The 27,221-nt window shown below is 47.7% G+C and overlaps 1 protein-coding gene across 1 annotated transcript in view; it reads left to right on the forward strand.

Moving 5' to 3' along the window:
• The first annotated feature begins 346 nt into the window (after window positions 1-346).
• GALNT16 (polypeptide N-acetylgalactosaminyltransferase 16) overlaps window positions 347-27,221 on the forward strand; it is an 83,774-nt gene continuing 56,899 nt past the window's right edge. Inside the window, exon 1 of the mRNA XM_063089795.1 lies at window positions 347-612. Coding sequence (XP_062945865.1) covers window positions 436-612 — 177 coding nt within the window. The 5' untranslated portion in view covers window positions 347-435. The remainder of the gene's footprint in view (window positions 613-27,221) is intronic.

The raw sequence follows: 27,221 nt of genomic DNA on the forward strand, positions 1-27,221 counted from the left end.
GCTTGGTCGCCGAGCGGTGGGAACCGAGGCTAGCTCTGGCCCGTCGCCATTCCGCCGCGGGTGTCTGTCTCGCCGGGTTCTCGGGCGCGGGAGGAAGGCCCGAGCCGCTTCCCACCCGGCGCGCTCCTGTCCCGGTGCGCAGCGGCCCGGGCGGCCGGCAGCGGCTGGAGCGCGGGGCCGGCTCTGCGTGCGAATGAATGGGCGGCCGGGGGACGCGCGCGCTCGGGGATGAAGGGCATTAGGACCGTGAGGATCGCTCAGTGCTCCTGTCTCTCCCTATCACCCCCCCCGCCCCCCATCTCTCCCTTTTCTGCTCTGCAGGACTGAGCAGCCGGGCGCAAGCGAAAACAAACAGCTGGGGCTGCGAACGCCCCCTTCCCCGGCCTCGAGAGCACGCCGGCCCCGGCCCCTACCCGGGGGGCCCGTTCGCCCACCATGAGGAAGATCCGCGCCAATGCCATCGCCATCCTGACCGTAGCCTGGATCCTGGGCACTTTCTACTACTTATGGCAGGACAACCGAGCCCACGCAGCATCCTCCGGCGGCCGGGGCGCGCAGAGGGCCGGCGGGAGGCCGGAGCAGCTCCGCGAGGACCGCACCATCCCGCTCATTGTAAGTACGCCCTGCGCGCCGGGCGGCTGGCCGGAGAGCAGCGGCGTCCTGCCCCCGCGCGGCAGCCAGGGCGCGGGGCCCGGCCGGGGGCTGCGTGCTCGCTGCGGCGGGCCGGCTTTGTATACGTTGAAGCATTCTTGCCCGTTGTTATGGCAACCTCAGCGGGGCTGGCGGGGCCAGGGCGCACCGACGAAGGGAGGGTGACAGTGGGTGGGGGCTGGGAGAAAGTGCTGCAAGTTTGGTGGGCCCGGCGTGTGCGCGCGACTGGGAACGTGGCGGCTCTCCCGGCATTGCGCCGCCGGGGCCGAGGGCCGTGGGGCTGCGGGGCTGCGGGCGCCTAGCCCGCCCCGGAAGGCGTCTGGACCTAGCGCGCAGACAGCAGGCGGTGCGAGCCGCTCGCAGCTGAGCGCGTAGGTGGCGGTGCGCACTCCTTCTCCAGCCTCCAGGGGGCAAAGAACGTCGGGTGGTGGCGTGGGTAGGGAAGGGTCACTCGGCGCTACGCCTGGCTTTGCGCCGCCTTGTGAACCTGGGTCCACTTGAACCTGCTTCTTCGGCACCGACACCTCTCCCTTCCTCTCCCGGAGTTCTTTGGGTGAGGGAAAGGTCTCGAACTGTACGCGCCCCTCACCCCTAAGATAAGTATCTACCGCCACCGCTGAGCGGACAGTGTCTGCGACCTGGCCTGGCGATTTCCTCGCACGAGGTCAGCCCCGCGACGCCTAAGCGAGCGGGGAAACAAAGGTGGTGTGGCACGGCAGGGGCCTCGGCGGAGCTGCGGGGGCCCTTGGTGCTCTGGGGACCCGGGCGGGGGCGTGTGGAGCCCCAGCCGCCCTGCTGCGGGCGTTTCTATTGCTTTATGTAGCTAGGCGGGGCACCTGTTGAGGCGGGAGGCTCCGGGTCCCGACGAGAGTGCGCTCGGGCGGGTGCGTTCTTCCTACTGGGTAGGGTGGTGGGCTAGAGCCTTGGGCGACCTTGGGGACGGACTGCGGGGCGGGGACAGCCCGACTGGAAGAGAACCAGGAGGAGGCAGAGCAAAGTGTGGGGCGGGGTATTGGAGTGGGGGAGGGTGGCAGTTGTGACGCTGAAAGATCTGGGCCTGGGGAAGGAGGGGTGAGAACCTCCTCGGGGAGGTGCTGGGGTCGGGAGGGCCGAGGCTTGTGTGGAGTAGAATCCGAGATACTTGTCCAAAGGCAGCTCTTGAACCCCAGTAATATGGGGAGGGTCAGTGTGGACGCGCTTTGATATTCCCATCCTGTCCCAGATTCCGTGTTTCGTTACCCACCTGGGGAGAAGTAAAAATCCCCTGCAAAGAAACCATTATTTCCGGGCTTGCCTGAGGAGATTTTTAGGGGTGTGGGTTTTGTCCTAGATCCCAGTCTAGAAAAACTCTCTGGGGGCAAGCCTGATTAGGTGTTGCGTTCCCTTTGGGGTTGTTGGTCCCGTCCCTAGGACACTGTTTCCAAAACACTCGTTAATGTTTGGACAGAAGGACTAATGAGGAAAAAACCTCTGTGCTAAGCCCCCAGAGTGTTGAGATCTGAATGCACCGACAGGTTGGAGCTGGAACTAGCCAAACCAAACCAGCAGTGGCCTTCAGACCCCCAGGGAGCTTCCACACCAAGAGCCCGAGCTGTCCCCATTCTTACTCCGGAAGGGGACCAGCCCTGGTCTCAGGGAAGGTGGGTCTGGAGCAGGCCACATGCCGTCCCACTCTCTGGTGAGGTGATGGGAGGAGTGTGTGAGCCGGAAGGGGAGGAGGGAGGAGATGCAGGGAAACTGCTGCTCAGAGCCTCAGCTTGGGAACCCTGAACCTGACCTTGCTCCTCTCAGCACCCTGTGAGATCCTGGGTAGGCCACTCAGACTCTGAGAGCCCTGAAATGGTGAGGAGGCACTGCTGGAGGGACTGAATGCTCGTTTTGAGGGCTGGGAATTGGAGGTGTTGGGGGGACGGTGGTGCCAGTGAACATCCTCTATCCCTCTCCTTATTCCCACGAGGTTTGACTTGCTGCAGATAAAAAGGCTAAGAACTGGAAGCTAAGTTTAAGGTGTGACGGAGTATCAGGGAGATACCTGGGAGTGAAGTAAGGTGCAAGAAGAAAGGAAGGGTGGAAGTCTGGGGTGTGGGGAGTGGCAGAGGCTTCTCTGGTCACTTAGGGGCACAGCCAGCTCCTTCTCTGTTCTTAAGCTTTAGCTCTGGCTGTCTTTTCCACCAGCATTGGTCCCCAGTCACACACTGCCTTTAACACTGCCTTGCATTGTATTCCTAATTCTCAGCCGAATGTAAGCCACGGATGCAGGGACTATGTTGGAAGCTCCTTGCATCCCCATATTGATATGCACAGCAAGACTTAAAAGTACTTCTTAAAGGAGTGAAATAGGATTTTTGCCCATTTCTGGAAGCGGTCAATGGTCCAAGCTTCATACTCCCTTAGTATTTTATTCCCAGCTTCAACTCGACTACAGGTAAGGAGATAGGGGAATACATGTTTAAGATTTTCCAGGAGTTGAACCCTTTGTTCAATTTAAAAGGGGCAAGTGCAGTTGAGCATTTGCTTTCTCCTTGAAATGTGTGGTAACCACTCACTGTCCTTGCTATTCCAAAACATTTCTCTGTCTAGTTGGGCCAGGATGTTGCACGTAGATTTTCAGATTCTTAGAGAATGATGTGGCCGGGCAGCCCTGCTTTCAGAGGCTGAACAAATTCAGAAAAGCGTCATCATCACTCCCCTGGGGGAATCAGAGAGCTGAGCTGGGAAAGGGAGGGTCTGCATGAGAGCCTGGACCAGGAGGCAGCTCTGCCTTCCTAATGTCTGGGCTATTCGGAGCCAGCCAAGTTGCTTCTGGACCAGACACTTGTTTAGCATTGTGGGGTGTCGGCATGGCAACCATATAGCTGGATTTCTCAGGGAGGTCTTGATTTTTAATATTCTCTCTTGCTGTCAGTCCATGTGTCACAAATTTTGATGTGAAAAATTTGGTTATGGAATCTGTAAAACTAATATGGCTGCCTACAATGTGGCAAGGTTAGTGATTTTTCCATGCTCAACTTTATGGGCAAGGCAGTGGCTTTGGGGTCATCCCCTTGAATCTGCATTGATACCTGCTTGGCACAGAACTCAGCTAAAGCAGGAGGCGGGCAGACATGGCTGGCCTGAAATCTTTAGGCCCTATAGGTAGGGGGAACATTTGTGGTTGTTTTGGTTTGAGACTCAGGTTTTCCATACACCAATTCTCTAACAGACATGGGTGAGAAGTGAAAGTGTGATATGGAATTGCCCTTTACATTTTTCATAAAGACTGTATTATGGGTATTTTCAGCATAGGTGTACTCATTTGTGACAAGTCTTCTATTCAGAACTATGAAAGATTTCAGCAAGAATTTTTCTTTCCTTTTTTTTAAAACATGACTGGTTTTTTTTTTTTTTTTAAACATGACTGGTATGGGGGCTGGCCCGTGGTTCACTCGGGAGAGTGCAGGGAGAGTGCGGTGCTGACAACACCAAGTCAAGGGTTAAGATCCCCTTACCGGTCATCTTTTAAAAAAAAAAAAAGGGAGTTCTTCTGAAGAATGTTGTGAGGTTTATGCTTATAGAAGGACATGCCCCTGTCAGGGGGAGGTCCCACAGTAACCCTCCAAGCCTTGCAGGAGTCCCCACTTACCTAGCAGACAGGTGATGGCTTTTCTAGTGCTGTTCTCCGAGAGCAGAGGCTGCAATAAGAGATGCGTGAGTTTATGTTTTATTTATAATGTGTGCATTTTGGAACTGTGGGAATATGATTTGCCTAAATGACAGAAAATGATTCTGTATTTAATTTGTCTAGGTGCCACATGCGAGAAAAAGGATGGGAAGGGAGAAGCACAAACACGCACAACTCCCTTTGCCAAAATGTTGAGATTTAAAGGGCCTGATTTCTTGTCAATAGAATCCGTTCCTGGACCATTTTGAGACCTGCCTAATGGGACGTGGGGACAGCCTAGAGGCACCCAAGACTGCTGGGGGCCTGAGAGCCTAACAGTCACCTTCCTGAGAGGCCAGAGACCCAAGGGCACAGGATTAGTTTTAAGGTGCTTCTCACTCTCCTGACAGGTCCTTTATTTCTGTGCTGTAATAACTATTCCCTCAGCAGCTGCTCTGAGGGTTTGGGAGCATGGATTCCTTCTCTCATGGCTGTGTTTGTCAGCTCTGTGAGCAGAGGAAGCCCTCAGATCTGGAAATGCCATTTAAGGTAGACATGGAGGGAGCACTGGTAGGCAAGGCCAGGCTGAGTTGCCCAGGGGACTGTCTTGCTATAATGGATGAAACTGCCCTGAGGTCAGAAGGAAGCCTATAGCTGAGCCATTCATTACAGTTACAAGATTGAAAATTTATACCCTGTCTGCTTCTTGAGGAGACCTGAAGCACTTTTCCCATGAGCAGCGGGCAAAGACACAAGGAGGCTAAAGAGACATAAGGCCCAAGTCTTCTGGGAAGGAGCAGGGAACTGAGCTTTCAGACGCGAGTCAAATGATGATTATACTTTGGCATTAAAATCGATTCACTTGGGCCGAGCCTGTGGCGCACTCGGGAGGGTGCGGCGCTGGGAGCACGGCGACGCTCCCAGCGGGCCGCGGGTTCGGATCCTATATAGGAATGGCCGGTGCACTCACTGGCTGAGTGCCGGTCACGAAAAAGAAAAAAAAAAAAAAAATCGATTCACTTAATCAGTACGGTCACAGACTGTGTGTAGTCCACTCGGAAAACAGTTTCAAGTGGCTTAGTCTCTCTCCTCTGAATGCTTGTGGACTTTGATCTGTACTTGTCTCACCTCACTGTCTACTCTGCATTATTATGGTAGCTACATTCATTGGATGCTGTTTACCTGTTTTACAAGCTTTACCTCTGAATCCTCTCAACAACCTAACAAGATAGGTACCATTATCAGGTCCAGTTAACGTAGGAGTAAACTGAAGCTCACCCACAGTCTGACAGTTTGTAAGTGCACTTGAAGTTAGCTGTTTCTGACTCAAAAGTCCTGCTCATGTCTTCTTTCCCCTGGAATATCTTCAGGGCAAGATCCAAGTCTGATGTATTAGTGTGTTTTTCCTGGAGCACCTGGATCAGCACTTTGCTTGTATTCACTCTGTAAACATTTGTTGGCGGGAAAATGCAAAAAACCAGAACAAAATGTTAATAGTAGGGAATTAGGATTATGGGTAATCCCTCCTTTTACCTTTTGGTTTTTTTCCTCCAACATATTTTCTATATTAAGCATTTTCTAAAATAAGCATCTATTAATGTGCTAATGATAAAACCAATAAAGATAATTATTTAAAGAATATTTGATGATCAATTAAAATCACTCGACTCCTCAGTGAAAGCGTAAACTTCTTAACCGTGTCTCACACTTCTGAATTGCCCATCAATGCTTAGCACTGAACGAACAGAAAAGACTTATTTGAATTATTTTAGGATTCCAAGGAATAGAACTTTGACCAGTAGATCAAAGTTGCAAGGAGAGAGATTTCTTTGTAGCAGAAAGAAAACTTTCTTGCAGAACCATCCAACACTGAAGTGATCCAAAGGCCAACCAGGGTTTCTCTCCACACTTCCGTCAGCAGATAAGTGCTTCCAACAGTAGTGGGTAGGGGAGAAAAAAGACTCGCTGTCATGAAATAGGGTCCAATTATTGCACTGCAAGGGACCTGGAGCCTTGGGAAGCAGAGCTGGCTCAACACACTGAGGCTGGGGAGGGGGGCAGCTAAAAGAAACCCATAACTGCTGCTGTGCTCTCCCCTCCCAGATCTTTTGGTGCTGCCAAGCAGGGAGGAGGAGTGCAGCCAAAGCTGGTCAGAGGCAAAGCTGCAAAGTAGAAAGCACTGGTCTTAGTATCTTTCCTGCTCCTGGGGTCTGAGGCCTAAGAGGCGTTCCTGCCTGGTGGAGGTGCCTTGAGGCCGGCCTTCCCATATTCCACTTCTATTTCCTTGCTCTAGCCCAGGTATGGTTTACAGTGGCCTGGCCTGTCTTCAGGGCCTTGACCATTGCTTTCCAGGGCGGTGCTGCTGGCCATGCCCTTCTGAGCTGTGCATTTTTGCAGGAGGCTGAAGTCCAGGCCTGCTTGTCTCCCCACACCCCTGAATTTCAGCTGCCCCCTTGAACAGTATCTGGCTAGAGACAGCATGACCACCCAGAGGACTTTTGCAATAGGAATATCAGGAGTGGCAGGCTGGGGCTACTTAGGGAAAGAGGGGCAAATGGAAGAAGCTTGTGGATTATACTAAATAGGCAAGATAAAGCTCAGGCGACATTTGAGGAGGCATTGAGGCAAGTCTGTTGCAGCCTTTCCATCTCTGGAAAAAAGCTCCACATTCAGCAGGATTTCAGAACTCAGAGGTGTGTGAAATCTGTTAACATGAGTTGTGAGACCTGCCATTATGGGATTTCCCCTGGGCCCTATCTGGGTCTGGCAGAATGGAGTAGCCTAGGACAGAAAGATCCTGGCTGTCAGGGATGTGGGTGTGTGGGGCGGGGGAGAGGATGTGAATGAAGGCCAAGTGTCTCCACTTCTAGGCTCAGCCCTGCCCCCAGAGGGACTGTATTTACTTGGGTGAGTCACTTCCACTCTCTGGGACTTAAGTTTTCTCACCTGTCAGATGACAGTTGAACTAACTACAGGGTCTCCGAGGTCGCTCCTAGCTCAAACCATCTTTGATTTTTTTGAACCTCTTCTGCGAGAGGGAGGTGGCCCTCAGCCAGCGCTCAAAGTCAGACAGTGCTTGAATTAAAGAGAATAAGGCCAGAGGGTGCATTGTACAAAGGTCTAGACCACTTGTATTCAGAAGTGCTTGAAACTTTTAAATTTTGTAAGGAATAAACTGGCCCTACCCCTCCCTGTTCTCCTACCTTAAAACACCATCTGACAGAGCTATGCAGCTCCCCTTCTGCTGAACTAGAAGCCGTCGGTACTTGCAAGTGTGTCTGGGGTTGCACACAGACATGTCTGCAGGTGGACTTCAGACATCTCAACAATCTAAGAAGACCAGAAGGAAGCTACAAAGACTCCTGAGCAGAGCATCAATAATCACAGCACTCATGGACTTGACTCAGAAGACAGGCATGGAATTGCCCTTAGGCCACAACCTGGAAATTAACATTGTTTATAAAAATCAGTTTAAGCAGTTCAGGAGTTTGGTAAATCTCCTGGCAACTGTCAGCTTTTTCTAAGTTACAAATAAAGCAGATTAGGTGAAACAAGATGAGGGAATTGTTAGGAGCTGCTGGAACATTGAGAAGTGACAGCTGACAAGAAAGGACCAGCCAGAAAGGGCCATGTGAGGTAGGAATGAGCCACCTTCCACATGCACACACTAGTCAGAATACTGAAAGCATCATTTATTCATTCTCTTGACAGTTATTTACTGAGCGTCTACTATGTGCCAGGACTGTTACAAGCGCTGGAGATAATGAAACAGGTAAAATCGCTCCTCTCAAGGAGCCAGCATCCTATCGGGGGGAGAGAGACAATAAACAGTTACACATATAATATGTAAGGTAGTGGCAAATAATACTATGAAAATAAAATAAAGCAGCATAAGGGAGCAGAAAGGTAGAAGATGGATGACCAGGAAAGGCCTCTCTGATAAGATGACATCTGAGCTGAGGCATGAATGGAAAGAGAGAGTGAGCCATACAGACATGCAGAGAGAGAGAGAGTGTTCGAGACAGCCAAGGCCCAGGGCACCATCCCTGTAGGGTGTGTGCTGGTGCACTTGGTGGGGGCAGCCTGAGCACTAGGAAAAGCAGCCAGAGGTGAAGGCCAGATCATTAGGCCTCATAGGCTGTGGTTAAGACAGGCTCGGAAACATGTCCCTGAATCTTCAGGAAGTGATAAATTACATTCAGTGTCTGGGCTTGGTAAGTCAAGGAACTATGTCATTCATTTCAGAAAATTTTCCAGCAAGATCGTCAAATTTATTACTAAGTGTTGGTTCTTAAAGAGACAAACATAAGTTCTTTGGAAAATGTTCTGTGACGGGAACACTTCGTTTCCTTATAATGTGGGATCAATGAGGTACCTGTGTGTTGTGTGTGGTATGCATGTGTGGGGTGTGCGTGTCATGTGTATGGTGTGTGGTATGTGTATGTGGGGTGTGTTGGGGGGGTGTTATGTGTGTTGTGTGTGCGGTGAGGCTGGTACAGGGGAAGGGAGGGTGCTGGTGCCTGAAGAGATTTAAAAGACAAAAGATAATGGGGCCCTTGTTGAAATATTGGAGTAGGGTAGGACGGGGGAGGATTCTGTCTCTGGAGGGGGAGTTTTGTGTGGGAAGGCGAATTCCTCTAAATGGTGGTACCTGATCAATCCGCCTTTGTTTCCTTGTCTGTTTCATGGTGTTCTCTTCAGGTACAGCTGGGACTCTGGAAATGACGTTTTCTGGCAAGGCAGGAACTTGGAATTCTTGCCCCTTCCTGCCCCTCACCGCAGGTTCCCCTTCTGTACAAGCAGAGCCTGTGAAGGCTGAAGCCTTCCAGGGCATTCCCTCAGACACAGGGCTGGACACCTATGTGGGTCGGCACGAGGCCTGGTAGGATCAGGGACCCCACATAGCTTTTGTCCAGGCAGGCTGTGGATAAAAGGGGCTGTTTTCAGGAGGAAGATGGCTTTGCCCAGGCCTGTCTGAGGCTGTGTCCTCTGAGGCTTGAGTAGCTTCTCCAGGCCCACATGGCTGGGATGGGTGGGATATCCCTGGCAAGGTGCAGGTGCTTTCTTTTGTGGTTCAGGTCACACATGCTCAATTCCAAAGATGTGTCAGTCATGCCCTTTTAAGTGCTGCTTTTCAGAGTTCAGATTTTCATCCCTTTATCTTCTCACAGGCTTTTAGTTTCTTTAAGCAAACTATTAGGGAGGGCTTCTGACATTTCAAGACCTTTCATTTCAAAGGGGTCTGGCCTTGTGTGGGGTCTGCCGCCGGCCAACCCGAACAGCCCTAGCCTCATTGCTTTCGGTGGGCGAGCGAATGGCCCGGGATTCCTCTTTCCCTCCTGTCCCCTTTGGAAGGAGACGGGGGAAGAGAGCCATGAAGAGAGGTGAGCACAGCCGCCAGCCCGGTTAAAGGACACTCAGACTCAGCAGCAGGTTCTGTTGAGCAGTTCCATTTATTATCACACAAGCACTTGCTTTTATAGGCGGATAGGGAGGGGAGGTTTTTTACATAATCTTATCAGCTTAAAGGTCAAGAGAGCATGCATCCTGTCTCAATGCCTAGCTATTGCAACCTCGAGCGCTTCCGCGCGTATTTCGCCAATAAGGACTAAGGCAAGGTTCCCGCAAACACTCCCACCCTACTTCCTCCTGGCACAGTCTTAGGCTGCCACGTTAATACGCCCTTGTGGGCCCATAATGGCGCCGCTTGTAATGTCACTTAAGGTGGCGTTAGTTTTTAAGGCCCGACAGCCTTGGGGTTCCACAGCCAGCGGGGACCCATGTTGCCTTCTAGAGTTGCCAAGTCTGTGGTCAGTTCCAGGGGGTTTGCTTCTGTTGTCTCACAAGTCTGTGACCAGATTCCTTGCTTTGAAGCCATCTTTTCCCCTCCCTGTGGAATCTCTCAGTGGGAGCAGGAGATGCGGGGAGTGTGGGAGGCTTGCGGCATTATTCCAGGGATTGGGGTAGAGTCCAGCCAGAGGCTCAGGGAGAAAGAACATGAGATCGATTAGTGATGTCTGCTGTGGTTTTGGTGGCTTGAAGGGGTGAAATGGTCAGGACTGAGCACAAATCCCCAAATAGTTCACCAACCCAGGAGGCCAGATGAAGAAACTGAACCAAGAGACAGAACAAACACACTGCAGGGACCAGGAAGACAACTGGGGGCCTTTCAGAGCAGCGAGCCAAAGGGGATTCTCCAGGTAGAAATCAGAGGCTGCCCATGGTCATATTTTACACAGTCTTGGTGCCACCCTGTGGGGGCATGAAAATGGCAAGAGCCTTCTCCCAAAACACCACAAGGAAATGGCTCATCCCTGATGCACCCCAAGATTGCCAACATCTGTTTTGTTGTTGTTGTTTTTCTTGCACAGCAGAGAACACAACATCACCTAAATAGCCCTTCGAGACAAGTAGGGCCCCTGAACCACACCTGGGTCAGGGCTCTGGGAGCTGGAGCTCAGAATGAAGTGGGGATGAGCAAGCTGGAGAACTCTGAGTATGGAGCCTGGCAGATTTGGAAGCCAGGTTGGTGCAAAGCGGAGGGCTTGCCAAGCAGAGAGTTCAAGAAAGGGCCTGGGCAGAGAGTAAAACTGGGTAAGGGGTGACAGGCCTGAGAACATTCAGAAGGGCCAGCCATAGGTTTTGTGGAAGACCTGAGCAGAGTCACAGGGGCTCTGATGGGAGGTGGGCAGCTGCCCATGGGTGGGAAGACCAGGGCATGGTCCAGGCCTGCACTGACCAATGCAGTAGTCACCAGCCACATGTGGCTACTGACTGCTTGAAATGTGGTGAGTGCAACTGAGGAACTGAATATTTTAATTTTACCTAATTTTCATTGGTTTAAATTTTAAAATGTATACTTGTTTAGTTGTTGGAAAATTTTTAGGGGTGTTTCAAAGAACTTGCTATGTAGACTTTACATTTTCAACTGAAAATTTTATGAAATCTCAAGTATTTCTGGTGAAAATTTAGTATCCAAGTTGAAATGTGCTATAAGTATAAAATACCCCCTCAGGGTTGGCCAGTTAGCTCAGTTATTTAGAGCATCACCTTGAAACACCAAGGTCAAGCGTTTGGATCCACCTACTGGCCAGCCCCCAAATAAATAAATAAATAAAACACCTCTCTAGTATTTTTTTATGTGTTGAAATAATACTATTTGGATATACTGCGCTAAATAACATATTATTAAAATTAATTTCACCTCTTTATTTTTACTTGTTTAATGTGGCTACTAGGAAAATTTCAATTACACATGTGGCTTCCATTCTATTTCTGATGGACAGTGCTTGTGTTCACATTCGTTCATGACCCCTGTCTAAAGTGCTAGGAGGGTGTGTGAGGAAGGTTATAAATAAAGTGAGGAATATGGCGACACATCTTTGTTTAATTTGACTTCAGGATAGGTCCTTGCTGGTCCAGCTGCGGCTGAGCCGTGGTTCCTAATTCACCATCATCTATGGCAGGGGACACCTGCCAGCATGGGCCCTAGTCCTCATACCACCATTAAAATCAAGGTCAATATTTTCTTGCAGTGTCTTCTCTTTGAGAAATCCCTTCTAAGCTCTCACTGTTATGAAAATGGGTTTTGGAGGAGGGGTAGAGCAGTTGAGGCAGGAATACTTTTACTCCTCTGGAAAGTAGAGGAATTAGTTCCAGTCTGTTGCTTTTGGTTTCGTCTTTGTCCTGTTAGAGCCAGAATGAGAAATAGGTCTCAGCTCTAATGTCAGCTCAGAACCTGTGGAAGTGGCAGGCAGGAGCCCCGTGGTGAGAAGGATTCTGAAGCTGCATCCAGGCTAAGTGGGGAAGAGGCCATGATCAGTTAGCCAGGTCTGTAAAGGGCTTGGAAAGGGACGCTAGAACAAGTGCCTTGTATTTACTAATCCTGCATTAGATGAAGTTGTCTTCTTTGAGTGATTTTTCTCCACTTTGGAGACCTGATATGCTTTAAGGTATTGGCCCCTTTGAAGAAGCAGGGATAAGACTTACATTGAGTCAGAGACATTGGTCATGGGCCAGAACCCTAATTAAGGAGATAAACAAAATTTTAGTAACTACTCTGTCAGGAAAACCTCAATACCTGCTTCCCTTAACTCAGTGGAGGTAAGCTTGGCTCTGGCCCAGGGCCGGCCTAGTGGCAGCATAGGAGACAGAGCTGAAAACCCAAGAAGAAGGGTAGAAACCTGGAGGGTCTGGGGGGAAAAGAGGAGGGTTGGCTCTTTTTCTTTCTCTTTCTTTCCTCTTCTCCTCCTTCCCTTAAAAGTGGGTGCCTTGGATTTGAGAACATTTCTTGCTTCTTGGTACCAAATTTCTGGTTATGGCTCTTTTGAGGATACAGCATGGTATAGAGTTTATGGGTACAGACACTGGAGCCAGAATATTGGGGTTCATGTTCCAGCTCTGCCACTTACTAGTAAGTCATTCAAGCATTCTGTGCCTCAGTTTTCTCATCTGTAAAATGGGGATACTAGTAGTCTCCATCTCAGAGGTTTGCTGTGAAGATTAAATGAGTTAATTCACATAAAGAGTTTAGAATTATGCCTAGCACATAGTAAGTGTTATACTGCATTAGTATGCAAGTTGTTCGTAATAAAGTTATTATTTGTTAACTTGTTTTATCTAATGCTGCTTTACAATTCACCCTAAAACTTAATGGCTTTAAAAAATAATCATTTATTCTCTTTCATTGTTTCTGTAGGTCAGGAATTTGGGAGTGGCTTGGCTGGGTGGTTCTGGGTTTTCTCATGAGGTTGCCGTCAGATATCAGCTGGGGCTGTAGTCATCTGAAGGACCGAAGATGTTTCTCTCACATGGTGGCAAGTTAGTTTGGCTGTTGGTGGGAGGCCTCAGTTCTCCATATGGGTTTCACCACAGGCCTACTTGAGTGTCATCATAGTATGGTGACTGGCTTTCTCCAGAGTGAGCAATCCAGGAGACCATGGTGGATATTGCAAAGCCTTCTTGATCTAATCTTGCAAATCACATAATATGATATTGAGAGATCTCAGCGGCTGCTGGTTTGAGAAGTACAAGGGCAGAAGGACTTTTTGGCTACCTTGTATGTGCCTGATACTCTCCCCTCTAACCATCACAGCAGGCCTATGAGCTGTGTATCACTGCCCCATTTTACAATTAGGAACCGACGCAGAGATGGCAGGTCACCTGCCAGCAGAGCCAGGATTTAACCAGGGCTGCCAGGCTTCAAAGACTGTGAAGACACCTTCTTCTCAGGATGCCCACCACATGATGGCATAGCTTACGAGGGGAAAACAGATTCTCCGAAGGATCTTAACTCCCTTATCTCTTAAAGTCAGGATGGAGAGCCTAAGAGGGTAGAGAGGTATTTATGTGTCAGACAAAGGATCAAGGTGAGGAAGATCACATCAGGCAGGTGACAGCTGTGGGAAGACAGAAGGACTGCAGTGGGGTTTGGAAGGTTTTATGGACTAGAAGGATGTAGGCTGGGGATAGCTCCTGCACTTAGCTTAGGTTCTCCAAGTGAGTGGCACCTCTGAGGTCAGGGAAAGTCTTGGCATTACTTATACCCCAGAAAGTTCCATGCAGAGGGAGCAGGCCTACCCACCTGGGATGGAATACCTTACAGTAGTAAAATAAATGAATTAGATCAATTCATATCGCTATGAACGGAGCTTAAAAACATGACGTTAGAGGGAGGTAAAAACCCAGTCACAGAACAAGATGATTTAGTATACCATTTATGTAAATTAAAATAATACAAAACAATTTCATGTATTGTTTCTGGGAGTGTGTGTGTGCACATGCATGCATATATATTTAAAAGTATAAAAATGGACCAAAGAGGATTAATGGAATACTTATGACAGTGAGCATCCCTGGAGAGACATGGGAAGGGGTCCAAAAAGGAGTTTGATTCTATTTATAATGTTTTGTTTCAGTTGTTTTTTATAAGAGCAATTGAAGCAATTGAAGCAAATCTAATAAAATGTTAACAGTTATTAATTCTGGTGGCAGTGCAGGTAATTGTATTCTTAGTCTTTGTACTCTTTGGAATTAAAAAAAAATTTCAAATCTAGAAACATTTTAAAAGTTAAAGAAATAGCTGGTGCTCCAAGGTTGCTGGATCTCAGCTGCATGGAGGTGAGAAGGATGGTGCAGTGGGGAACTGAAGATGTCCCCTCTCAAGCTTGTCACCCACGGGGCACTGCTGTCACCTGCCTGGAGGGCAGCAAAACAATTCTAGATTCTCAGGCTTGTCTTCTGAATCCAAAGGTCAACCCGGATGGGCTGGTGTTGAAGGCACTCATTTGAATAAAGAACTTCCATGCCAGGGAGCCCTTGTCCCTCAGACAAGGGACAGTGAGAGCCTGGGACCAGGAGGCCCATCTGCAAAAGGGCATGAGTAGCCAAATGTGTGCCTCTTCACCCTTCTTAAGGGGTCAGAGGATGACAAAGTCTTCTGTTGGAAAGGTGTGCAATCGAAGACAAGGAGCTTTTACTTTATTGTTCTTTTTTCTCTCTTTAGACATAACACATGTTTAATACACAAATGACAGGAAATCAAAAAGAAGGAAATAAAAATCAACCCACATCTCACCATTCAGGGTTACTGCATTAACATTTTAGCAAATAACCAGTTCAGATCTTTTTTGACTGGTTTTTAAAAAAAATGAAATCATAGTGTTTTTAGCTTGTTCTTTTCATTTAACACTGTATCATGAACATTTTTCTATGTCATAGTCTTCCAAATATTTTTTAAATGGTTGTCTAGTATTTTGTTATGTAACTGTTCCATAGATTACACAATCACAGTTCATTAAATGCTGGATATTTAGATTAGACTGAACTGTGTGAAATTGTTGTTTTTTAGGTTAAAAAAAAAATGGTCAAATTTCAGCAATTTCATATGGTCCAACCAAATATGTGTCCAATGCTTCATTTTTATAAACAACACTAAAATGAACATTCTTGTAGGTAAATCTTTGCACATAACCTTGATTAATTCCTTAGGTAGATACCTGGAAATGCAATTGTTGGACAAAACAGCAAAATTTTAAATAAAGACAGAATTTGATAGGGCTAGAATTAGAATGAGGTGAGTCCTGTCAGTGCAGAGTCAGATCCTGTCTTTATCTAAAAATTTAATATTTTGTCCATTAAGGATTTTTTTGTGTTAATTTTGATTTTCAGGAGTATTTCATTAATGTATTATGCACCTGGAATACTGGGTTTTTGGATCCCTTTTACATTTGGACCTGAGGTGAGTGCCTCCTTCACCTCACCCTGATCCTGGCCCTGAATAACAATAGTACTGACCTTTTAGAATTGTCATGAGTAAACCCCTTGTAAATCTCAGAAGTGTCCATAGTAAGTGTGCACAGTCAACCTCCACGCAGAAAACATTGGTTTTCTAGTGTGCGACAAGCACTAAGCCAGAAGCTGGGATCCAAGGATGAATGAGACCCAGTTCCTGGCCTCAAGTTGCTCGGGCTTGTGAGGGAGCCCAGTGAGGTGGGAAGGGTTGTAGGTACCATAGTCCAGCCGAGTCTTGGCCGACTTCACTAAGAGGTGATTAACGTGGGCTGAATCTTTGAAGATGAGCATGTGCTGGTTGGACACAAGTGGAAGGTCTGAGCAAAGGCTTGGTGTGGTGACCCCAATTCCAAGTCATCTCTTATGGGCATAGCCTACAGTGGAGCAGAACTAGGCTGAGAAATAAGACTGGGTGGTAGGGAGAAGAGATGCTATTTCACCCTGATGCCCATATCTGTTCTGTTCCCAAGCCACACAGATTACAGGAGAGCCTAGTTTAGAACCAACCACTCATGCTTCCTGTGTAACAGAAATAATGGTGATGTTGATAGCTAGTATTGATTTCTTCTTCTTTTTAAAAATTTTTAATTGTGGTAAAATACACATAACATAAATTTTACATTTTAACCATTTTCAGATGTACAGTTCAGTGGTATTCAGCACATTCATGTTGTGTAGCCCTCACCACCATCCACCTCCAGAACTTTTTCATATTCCCAAATTCAAACTCTATACCCACTGAACACTAACACACTGTATTAGTCTGTTTTTGTTGCTCATAACAAAAATACTTGGAACTGGGTAATTTGTAAAGAAAATGAAATTTATTGCTTTCAGTTTCAGAGGCTGGGAAGTCCAAAGACCAGGGAACACATCTGGTGAGGGTCTTCTTTGGTGGTGGCTTTACAGCAGCACAGGGGTCTCACATGGCAGAAAATGGCAGGGAAGAGAGAGAGAGAGAGACTCTCACGTGCTCTCTTTTTGAAGCCCTCAGAACCACACCCCGACCACCATTATTAATCCATTCACTATAGCATGGTCCTACAATCTAATCACCTCTTCAAGGCCCCACCTCTCAATTACCATAAGAGGATTTCTCATTCTTAACAGTTACAGTGAGGGCCGAGCCCGTGGCGCACTCGGTAGAGTGCTGCGCTGGGAGCGCGGCGACGCTCCCGCCGCGGGTTCGGATCCTATATAAGAATGACCAGTGCACTCACTGGCTGAGTGCCGGTCACGAAAAAACGACAAACAAAATTAAAAAAATAAATAAATAAATAAATAAATAAATAAAAAAAAAAAAAAAAAAAAAAAAAAAACAGTTACAGTGAGAATTAAACTTCTAATATATGAACTTTGGGGGACACAATTCAATCAGTACAAAGCACTCTGCATTCCCCCGCAACCTCCTAGCCCTTGGAAACCACCATTCTACTTTCTGTCTCTATGAATTTGACTATTCTAGTTACCTGATATAAGTGGAATCATGTAAGCACTGTCATTTTATGATGGCTAATTTTCATTTAGCATAATGTTCTCAATGTTCATTCATACTGTAGCATGTGTCAGAATTTCCTTCCTTTTTAAGGCTGAGTAATATTCCAGTGAATATATATATATATTTTGTTTATCCAATCATCCATTAATGGACATGTGGGTTGCTTCCACCTTTTGGCTATTGGGAATAATGCTACTGTGAACATGGGTGTACAAATATCTGTTCAAGACCATGTGTTCAGTTCTTTTGTGTATATGCCAAGAAGTGGAATTGTTGGATCCTACAATAGTTCTCTTTTTAATATTTTGAGAGCCTCCATACTGTTTTCTTATTCTTATTATTTTTACCAGATAAGGGAGCAGAGGCACCCAGCACAATGCTTGCCTCTAGTAAGTGTGCAGTGAAATCAGTTAACAGGATGAGGCTCATAAAGGTTGAGACACCTGTCCAGGGTCCCACAGGTGGTGGGGGTTGGGGAGGGGGGGATGGACAGAGCCAGACTCGAACTCAGAGTACAACTTCAGGGGCCAAAGGCTCTTTAACTCCAGGTTGTACTGGCTTCCTGAGAGGGCCTGGCTTTAGTCAGTGCCATGAGAAGTCTCCTTTCTTCCTTCCCCTTGGGGCAGAAGCTGAGGATACAACCCTTAGGGGACCCCCCAACCTTGATGCAATGAGTTGCAAAGATTGCCAGTGGTAGTTGCCACTCTCAGGAAAAGAGAGGAGCAGGTAGTTCTCAGCTCCGGTCACCTAAATTCAGGTAAAAGGAGATGCTTGAGGTGCCAGCCTGTGGCTCACTTGGGAGAGTGTGGTGCTGATAACACCAAGGCCACGGGTTTGGATCCCTATATAGGTAGGGATGGCTGGTCAGCTCACTTGGGAGAGAGTGGTGCTGACAACACCAAGTCAAGCGTTAAGATCCCCTTACTGGTCATCTTTAAAAAAAAGCAGATGCTTGGGTTGCTCACAGCTAATAAAAATGTGGTGTCTTCACCACATGCCCATGCACACTACTGCTGTGTTATCAACTTGGCCGTGTTATAGATTGCTTTTCCGTAGCTGTTCCTTGTAGGCTCAGTGAACAGGGTCAGTGGTTGTACTTGACCTCCACAGCACCTGCTCTGTGGTGAGCACTCAGGGACTCTGCAGTGATTGAGCCTACAGGACCTACTGTGTGCCAGGCCTGGGGCAAAGAGCTTGAGCTAAGGACTGTCAGTATCTCCACTTTACAGATGAAGCTGAGGCTCAGAGAGGGCATGATGGCTGATCAGTCACAGTGCTAGGACATACAGCAGGCATTTGGGCTCCCAACCACACAATCTCATAAAGAGAGGGAAAACCTCGTGCAGCTCTAGACCTTGCTAGGTGTGTGGGGTCCCACTCAAAGCCGACATAGAACCCCTGGAGTGGGATGCAGGACAAGGACAAGAAGAAAAGAAGGGCAATTGCAAAGCCGGGGAACCCAATGCTCTTGCTTGTCTGCCCTCCCCTTCCAATGTTCCTTGAGCCTGGTGGTGGAAATCCCTCTCTTTTGTTGCCAGCAGGGCTCTAGGCTGCATCCCTGTGTAGTCATGACACCAGCCGGATCCTCCACTCCTCCTGGGCTCCATGTGCTCACATGACCCTGGGGAGAAGTGGCTTGCTCAAGAACACTGACGTCATTCTCTTCATCCCGCTTGTGGTATTTCTGAGACCTGATATTTCTCAGGCCTGCACTAGGCAGCCCAATACAGATTCCATTACTCCAGACACAGTCCTTTGCCTAAGGGTAGGGTGGTGCTGGAAAAGAGCTGAGCCTGTCCCCAGGGCCTGTCTAAACTCCAAGAGACCATGATGGTCATTAAAAAAACAATATTCATTCTGAGATTGCTTCCTGCTCATAAGTACTTGCATACAAAGAACACTTCAAAGACCAAGCATTGGGATTATTCATTTTAATAAGGTACTTGGTAGGGTTTGTCCCAAAGGACCTGTGAGAGATGTCAGAACTGACAAAAATTATGTCTGCACCAGCTGAGGTTTTTTCCTTTTTGTGCAGACAACTCAAGTTGCATGGTGAGGTTTCAGAAGGGCTTGTAACCCAAGACTACCCTTGTCTCCTGGAGGCAATTCCTTGTGTAGTTCCCTTGCACACTGACTGCTTGGATACAGTGTTGTGTGGTGCTGGAGTACACAGGCCTGGAGTCAAATGGGCCTGGGTTCAAATCCCCCACTTTGCTGATCTTTCATTGTTCTCTCTGTTTGCTGTGCTCCAGTTATACTGCCCTCCTTTCTTTCCACCATTTTTGGTATAGCAGATATTTCTTTGCTCACAGTTTGGTCCTTTGTGGGCTGCATCACCCATGTCTTGGTTGCCAGGGTCACACTTGGTCTCTTAGGGGTCCTGACTCAGGCTGGTGAGGAGCTTTGGGTAATGTGCCAGGGAGCTTTTCCAGGGTAGAAAAGATATGATGGTGGTCATCACAGAGATGAAGGCTACAGACTCAAGTCTAACTGTCTGGGTTCAAATCAAGCTCCACCGCTTACTAGCTGTGTGACCTTGGGAAAGTTACTTAACTTCTCTGTGCTTCAGTACCTACATCACAGAGTAGTTAAGAAGATTTGATTAATTACTATAAGTGGTACTATTAGCATGATGCCTGGCACTTAGTAAGTGCTTTGTTAATTTTATTATTGTCCTTCTGCTTTCTCAGCTTCCCTGTATCATGTATTCTTTCATTTAAAATATGTTCATTAAGCACCAACTATGTGTCAAGAACTATGCAGGTTGCTGGAGAATCAAAGGTGAACAAGACATGCTGGCTCCTGTCCTCAGGTGGTTACACAAAGGTGGGGAAATAGACATGACGGAGGCATGGGGAGGGTGTACCTAAGGAGAATGATTCAGTTCAGCCTCACCCTTCCTGATTTGGAAAAATGGATTCCTGCTTTGTGGTGCTCACACCTTCCTTGCTGTACGATCTTTGACCCTGTCCTGAGGCTAGAATCATCCTAACTTCTCAGAGCTGGCAGGGCTGTTGAGATTCTGGACCTCTTCTTTATCTTCCACCCAAGCACCCTGCTGCAGTTCTGCAAGGAGAGGAACCGCAGCACAGAATCTGGATGCCCGCAGTGGGGCCATCCTTCCACCATGCAGACTCCAGGGGCTCGTGGGCCCGCCATCATCAGCGAGGAGAGATCCACACAGCTGCCCAGGGAGCTGCACACAGATGGGCTGCAACTTTCAGTTCATTCACCCTGCCCGGTGTGTGCGGAGGAAGCTGATGGTCAAGAGCCAGAACGAGCAAGCTCTTCACATATGGCTGCTCACTCATGACACATATCCCAGGACAGAAAACTTGCTGCGCACCCTGGGCACAGCTCTGGGGCCTCTACTGAGCACCTGCTTGTTCAGCAAAATGCCATGACTCAAGACCTCTTAATACGGCGAATTCTGGTTCCACAACTTACCAGTGGCGTGAACTTGGTCAATTTACACCTCTGTTCTATTTCCTCAGTGGCACAATGGGGACACTAAAAGTATCTGCTATGCAAGTAGGATTGTTGTGAAGATCCAGTGAGATTATCCACACACAATCTGTAGTTCTGTGTTTGGCTTTCATACCTTTGTTGTTGTTGTTGTTGTCACTGTCATTATCATTTTCCAGGCATAGATAAGTCATGCCTATAGCTCTTCCCACCGCAGAAGGAGGATGGATCATATTTAAGAAATATCCTTTAATTTTCTTATCCAACTGTCAGTTTTGCACCTGTACTGTGTTTTGTCACCTACATTTCCCTTGTTACTGGGGCCACTGTAGTCGCATGGAGGAAAGCCTATTTAGGTCACCTCAGAGAAAGATGGTCATGTGAGGACACCAGAGAACTGGAACTGCAGCTGAAACTGAAGGAAACTGAGGCCCTCCCACCCATCTATCCCTCAGGGATCATGACATCTCTCACACAGTCTCTGTCTCCTGGGCACACACCTCGTTGTCCTCACTAAGCCCGGCTTCTGCATCCTTCTGCGGGCATGTTGTGACCCCAGCCCTGGATCTGCCTCAGCGCCCTTCAGCTTAGCAACCTTGTCTGATCAGTTCAATCTCCCAGTTTCCAACTTCCTGAGAGAGCCTCTGATTAGCTCGCCTCATCCTGCTGAGCCAGGCCACAGAGGTTAAGGATCACTCTTTAGCCACACCTGGGTAGGCTGGCTGCCTTTGGCTTAAGTGCCCACCCTGGTCAACAGCCCTGGCAAGGTGCTCAGAGTCACAGGGTACAGAACACACAGGTTAGGGCAGCAAGTGATATAGGGAGTGAGGGCAAGGGCAGAATTCTCTAAAAGGAAGTGGATGAGGGAACTTTCTGGAGTGATATTAATGTTCTATTTCCTGGTAGGGATTTGGACCACACAGGTGTATGCATTTATCAAAACTCATCCAGGGCCGAGCCCGTGGTGCACTCGGGAGCGTAGCGACGCTCCCGCCGCGGGTTCGGATCCTATATAGGACTGGCCAGTGCACTCACTGGCTGAGTGCTGGCCACGAAAAAGAAAAAAAAAAAAAAACTCATCCAAAGGTATTCTTAAGATTTGTGCATTTTAGACACACTCCTTAAACAAATATTGAATTCTAATTAATGATATGCATGCCTGAAGTGTTTAAGTGAAATATACTGAGCTTTACAGCTTTCTTTGAAATGCACCAAAACTATTAAGATGGATGGATTGACAGATGAAAGGATAGATATAGGGATAGATATATGATAAAGCAGATATCACAAAACATTAAGGGTAGAATCTAGGTTGTGGGTATGTGGGTGTTCACAATTCTTTCAACTTCTTGTTATGTTTGAAAATTTTTATAATAAAATGTCAAAGTTTTTTTTTTTTTTTTTTTTTTTTTAAAGATGAGCAGTAAGGGGATCTTAACCCTTGACTTGGTGCTATCAGCACCATGCTCAGCCAGTGAGCAACCGGCCATCCCTATATGGGATCCGAAACCGGCCTTAGTGTTATAAGCACTGCACTCTCCCGAGTGAGCCATGGGCCGGCCCTAAAATGTCAAAGTTTTAATAAAAATCAAGGGAGTATGAGTGAGCAGGCAGGCATTGGCTGGCACCTCAACACATTCTTTTTCTTTTTTTTTTGGTGGCTGGCTGGTAAAGGGATCGAACCCTGGACCTTAGTGTTATCAGCACCGCGCTCTAACCAACTGAGCTACATGGCCATCCCAGGCATCTCACCACAATTTGCTCCTTTTCCAATCAAAAACACAGGATGCTTATTCCCCCAGCCTGCTTTGTCTAGCTCCTGTCAATGAACACTTGAGAGAGTCTCCAGGATCTGTGTCACTAACTGCTCATGGTTTTCTGGATCAAGTCTACACATCAGACCAGGTGTGGCATCACTGGTTGTGATTTGTGATTTTGCCCACTGCTGGAACATCTTTGTAGAATTGCAACTCTGCATCACGCCCTCCACTTTTATAGGGCTCCTTTCAGCATCTTTTGTACAACCACCATGGACACCATTGTTGTATTTCCACTGTGTGAGAATCCCAGAGATAAAATCCCTGCTGGCTCCCTGAAGGCAGAGACTCTGGTCTGGTTGCTATTATAGGCCCAGCACAGTGGCCACCTGTACAGATGCTCAGTAAATGTTTACTGGCTAAATGCAAAGATGAGCAAATGGTAGAATTCAGTGCCAGAAAGAGTGTCTCTCCTGGCTGATGGGTAAGCTTTTTTTTTTTAGCTAACAGTGAGAATTAAGTAGCTCATAGTGCTTCACTTTTGGTACAGCTAGAAATTCAATATAGCAATTATAACTGCTCTGGTAGCCTGGTCTTCCTCTCTAGGTGTGGCAGAGGTACTCATTCCCTCCTTTACACAACTGTAGATTTTTTTTGTCTTCCTATCTCTAATGCTACAGGGAATACATAATAAATAAATGAATAGAAATCATCAAGATCAACCTCTTGTTTTTCTGGCAAGGAAACTGACTCATAGAAATTAAGTGACTTGTCTAAAGGTAAACAGCAATCTGTGGGCAGCAGAGCCAACAGAGATCCTGCCCTCCCTGCCTCCACAGTTCTTTCTCCTGGACTACACTGCCTCTTGTGTTCAGATCTGAGGTGAAACCACAGCTTGGGAATGATGCAAATATCTCTAAGTGAAATATGCTAACCAAAAATCCTATGCTTGGCCCAAATCCAGTAGAAGATTCTCCACTTGCACCTCGTTTGGGTACTTAGTGACTAATTCTGAGGACTCAAAGCTCTGCATAGCACCAGGAGCTCTGAATTCTCCTGGAAGTCCCCAGAGTTCTCAGAGACTGAGATGCTAAGAACCCAGAATGCTTCCTGGAATCAGTGAGCCTCCAAGTCCAAAGCAAACTAACAACGGTATCTGTCACTACCTATCTCGAGTTCTTGTATACTGCTTTCCAGCAGGGACTGAAAAGAGGGCCAGCAGAATCTGAGGAAATGATCTGGAAGGCCACCTAGTGGCCTAATTTATAGGGGAAGAAATGAAGTTCAGGAGAGAGTATCATTTGTTTAAAGTCACACAGCTTGTTGGGGCAGACGAGTAGGGAATCCAGGCCTCCTGGCCATGACTCTTGCCACTACACTATGCTGCCAGAAAGCCATGGTTCTGAGTTAAGGCAAACCATAAGGCAGTTGGAACAGGTTGACAGCCAGCTGTGAAGAAGCCACTGATGCAGTTGGTGGTGAATGAATTTTAGTGGGGGTGATACCAAACCTGAATCCACCGACATGCCAGGCCCATGTGAGACAACAGCTCCCTGCCAATAACCTGGAACCAGTAGCTTCCCAGCCCCAGCCCAGTGGGCGACATTTATTTCCTTCACTCAGTTTGCATGGAGTAAGCACCTAGCCAGGCCTGGCAAGTGACATCCTCAGACCTCACTTGTTTACCACCTGGAATTACTCAGATAATGAGATCCATGGGACCTTCAAGGGTACATCCTCAAGAACCAGAAGCTTCCAGTAGGTTTCAGTCAATCCACAACACCACAGATAGAAAAATAGTTGGTCTCTACAGCATCAGGCACTTAAAAACTCAACAAAGGTCTGGAAAAATCAGCACCTGATGTTGGTATGGGCTGTCTTCCTGGCCAGTGGTAGAAGTCTTTATTGTTTTCCTTTTGGGGCCTCTGAGGGATCCTGAGGTGCTGGAGGCCTCAAAGAGTCTGAGAGTGGCTGGGTCTGTGTAGAAGTCATTGCTTTGATGGGACCACCAACACTTTCACTTATAGGAGACCCAGTGAGTCCATTTTGAAGTTTCTGGTTGTAAGTAAGTATGACCAGCTTAAGTCATCAGAGAATGTAGTGCTGAGATATGGGGGAGGCTGGGAAGCATGTTGCTCCAGAAGCTCTCTGTGGTCAAAACCTCTGAAGGCTTCTCCTTGCTGGGAGTCCCAGACTCTACAAATTCCCTGTTGCTGGTCTCCACTGTAAGGCCTGTGGTTGCCCTTTGGTGAGAAGGAGTGTAATGTCTCCAAAAGGACTTGAAAGGACTCCTGTGGCTTCTGTGGTGGTGGCGGGGGGGGGGGGGGGGGATGACAGACCCTTGGTTTTATCCTCCCAGTGAGTTTGCCCTCAGAGACAAAAGGGAATTCCCTAAAAGGAAACTAGGATACTCTTAGGAAGGTGAAATGGACACTAAGCTTTCCAAAACAAAGGTTATCCTCCACACCCAGTGTAGAAATTGTTCTGAGTTACTTTTGTTAATTAATTTAATATGAACATATGCTTCGCTGGTCAATATCAATGTTCTAATGTGTAAGATTTTAAAAAGCAAGGGACAGTGCTGCAAGGGTCGTTATTGCTGCATAGATAGCTACATGTACATCTTATCATCAGAACTGCCCTGTGGAGATGCTCTCAAGTTTGCACTGTTACTAGATCTTGCCTGATCTTTACAAGGTTCCTGGGAGGTAGTTGTTTTGCTAAATTAGTGCTTCCTGGAGAAGGACCCTTTGCCTCAGGAAACCAACATCTTGGATGGCCTTGCAAGCAAACAGGAAGGTGGGAGAAGAGAAAGCTGTTCCAAGACATCAGAATTGAATGCAGGCTGCCTGCGGCTGGGAACAGCTCTGCAGGGCAGACTCCCAGAATCATGTCTACGGTGCCTCCCCAGAGCAGCTGAGCTGGCGTGGGCTTTGCCATTTGGTTTCACTGTTGATGATTTTAAACTGACATAAGCAAATGAAAAGGTTATAAAAATAGTAAGGCTCTCAGTGACCCCAAGATGCTAGGGTGGAGAGTGATTGAAAGATTCACGTTAGGAACGTGGCTCTTCAAAGCGCCTTCCAGCACTCAGACTGGCGTAGGAAAATTCCCTGTACACTTCACCTCTGGGCTCGGAACAAAATCATAGCCCAAATGGTAACAGTCTCAGAAAATTACCAGCCCTTGAACATGAGGGTGGAAAATGAAAATGCTATTTCAGCCCTAATGAAAAGAAGTAAATGCCAAAACCCTCCATCTGGGTCCCATGACTGACCATGGTTAGACTGTCAGAGGAAGCAAACGTCACCTGGGAGGGCTTCCCACAGCTTTCAGGACCCACAGGGCACATGTGGCTCTCAGGGGCGCTGTGGCCCATGGGCCAGTAGAGAGGTTTAGAAGCTCACGTGTCAAGGAGGCTTCCAGACTTACTGGGGCTCAGTGTCCCTCTTTTCACACTTAAATTCTTTACTTTAGGGTTAAGGGATAAGGGAGATGCTTTTTGGAAGAGTAGATCTTTGCTGTTGTTGTTGTTGTTGTTGTTGTTGTTGTAATACTTAATATTTAAAAATTTTTACATAGGCTTGGTTTGTCCCCAAGCCTCCTGGGAGGACTCAGCTGTGACTTTCCTGAGTCTCTACGCTGTGTGACCCCAGGTAGGCCAGCTGTGGAGACAGCTGCCTTTAGGAGGGCACAACCCAGTGAGACCAGTACCTATCCTCATCCATCCTGCTCTTGGTGTATGTCTGGTGGAAGGTGACCTCTTCCACCAGACATACCCCAAGCGCTGACCTTGAGCCTGGCCCACCAGACCTCTGTCCTGCACCCATTGACCACTGGGCACAGGAGCTCAGGAGGAAAAGGAGTGTGATGGGGCAGCACAACCTTCACTTCTGCCAGGAAGGCTCAAGGTCACATGGAACAATATAGTCCAACACCCTTCTTCACTAGTTGTGTGATCGTCCTTGACTCTCCCAGTTTCTTGTCTATAAAACGGCTATATTATATAGGCTTATCATATGAGAGTTCAAATGAGACAGTGCATGTGGAATTAATTGCTTTACAAACTGTCCAGTTCCATAAAGCAGAAAGAACCACTGTTATTACTGTAGTAGGTGCCCCAAGTCCTTTAACTGGTGTGACCCCATAAGTACTGCTAACTTAGAAGGGGTTCATTTACCCTCCTAGGCACAGACCTGATGGTATCCTAGGTCTCTCCTCAAGACAAGAACCTCCGGTGGGGAAGGGGACCTGTGGATGGCTTTGTTTCAGCCACAACACTAGCTTAATAATAGCTGTTAATTATGGAGTGTTAACTCTGTACCCAAGCATGCTAAGCATTTTACACATGTAATCTCATTTTCTTCTCCCAGCATTCCTGTGGGGTAGGTCCTGGGACACAGAGGAAACAGGAGCACAGAGAGGTTAAGTACCTGGCCCAAGGCCACACAGCTAGTGAGTGTCAGAGCTGGGACTCCCATCCAGGTTATCTCATTCCTCAGTTAGTGCTCTTAGCTGGTATGCCAGGTCACCTCTTTATTTCCCATTATGACCTCTGTTCTGAGACAGAGAGGAAAAGAGGGTCAGCTGCTTAATGGTGCTGTCCCTGCTGGGCCCAGCTCCTCCTGGGAGAGGAGACCAAGGCCAGTGCATGCAGGGCAAGGGAGTGGGTGCACCATCCCAGAGCCCAGGAATGGGGTGGGCACACCTGACTGTTCCTGGGCTCATTCCTCATCCCCTGAAGACACAAAGGTGGGACTCTCTCCATACCCTTCGCTGGTGCTGTGACCCATGGGAAGTCCTTTATGTCTAATCTGGCCAGCCTCTTGCCCCAGCCTGGACCCAGTGCCTCTTTCTCTGTTCTCTGGGGAGATGGAGAATTAGTCCATCCTGCCCATAATAACCTTTCTTGTACCAA

This window comes from Cynocephalus volans, chromosome 3, assembly GCF_027409185.1.
Source record: "Cynocephalus volans isolate mCynVol1 chromosome 3, mCynVol1.pri, whole genome shotgun sequence".
Taxonomy (NCBI): domain Eukaryota; kingdom Metazoa; phylum Chordata; class Mammalia; order Dermoptera; family Cynocephalidae; genus Cynocephalus; species Cynocephalus volans.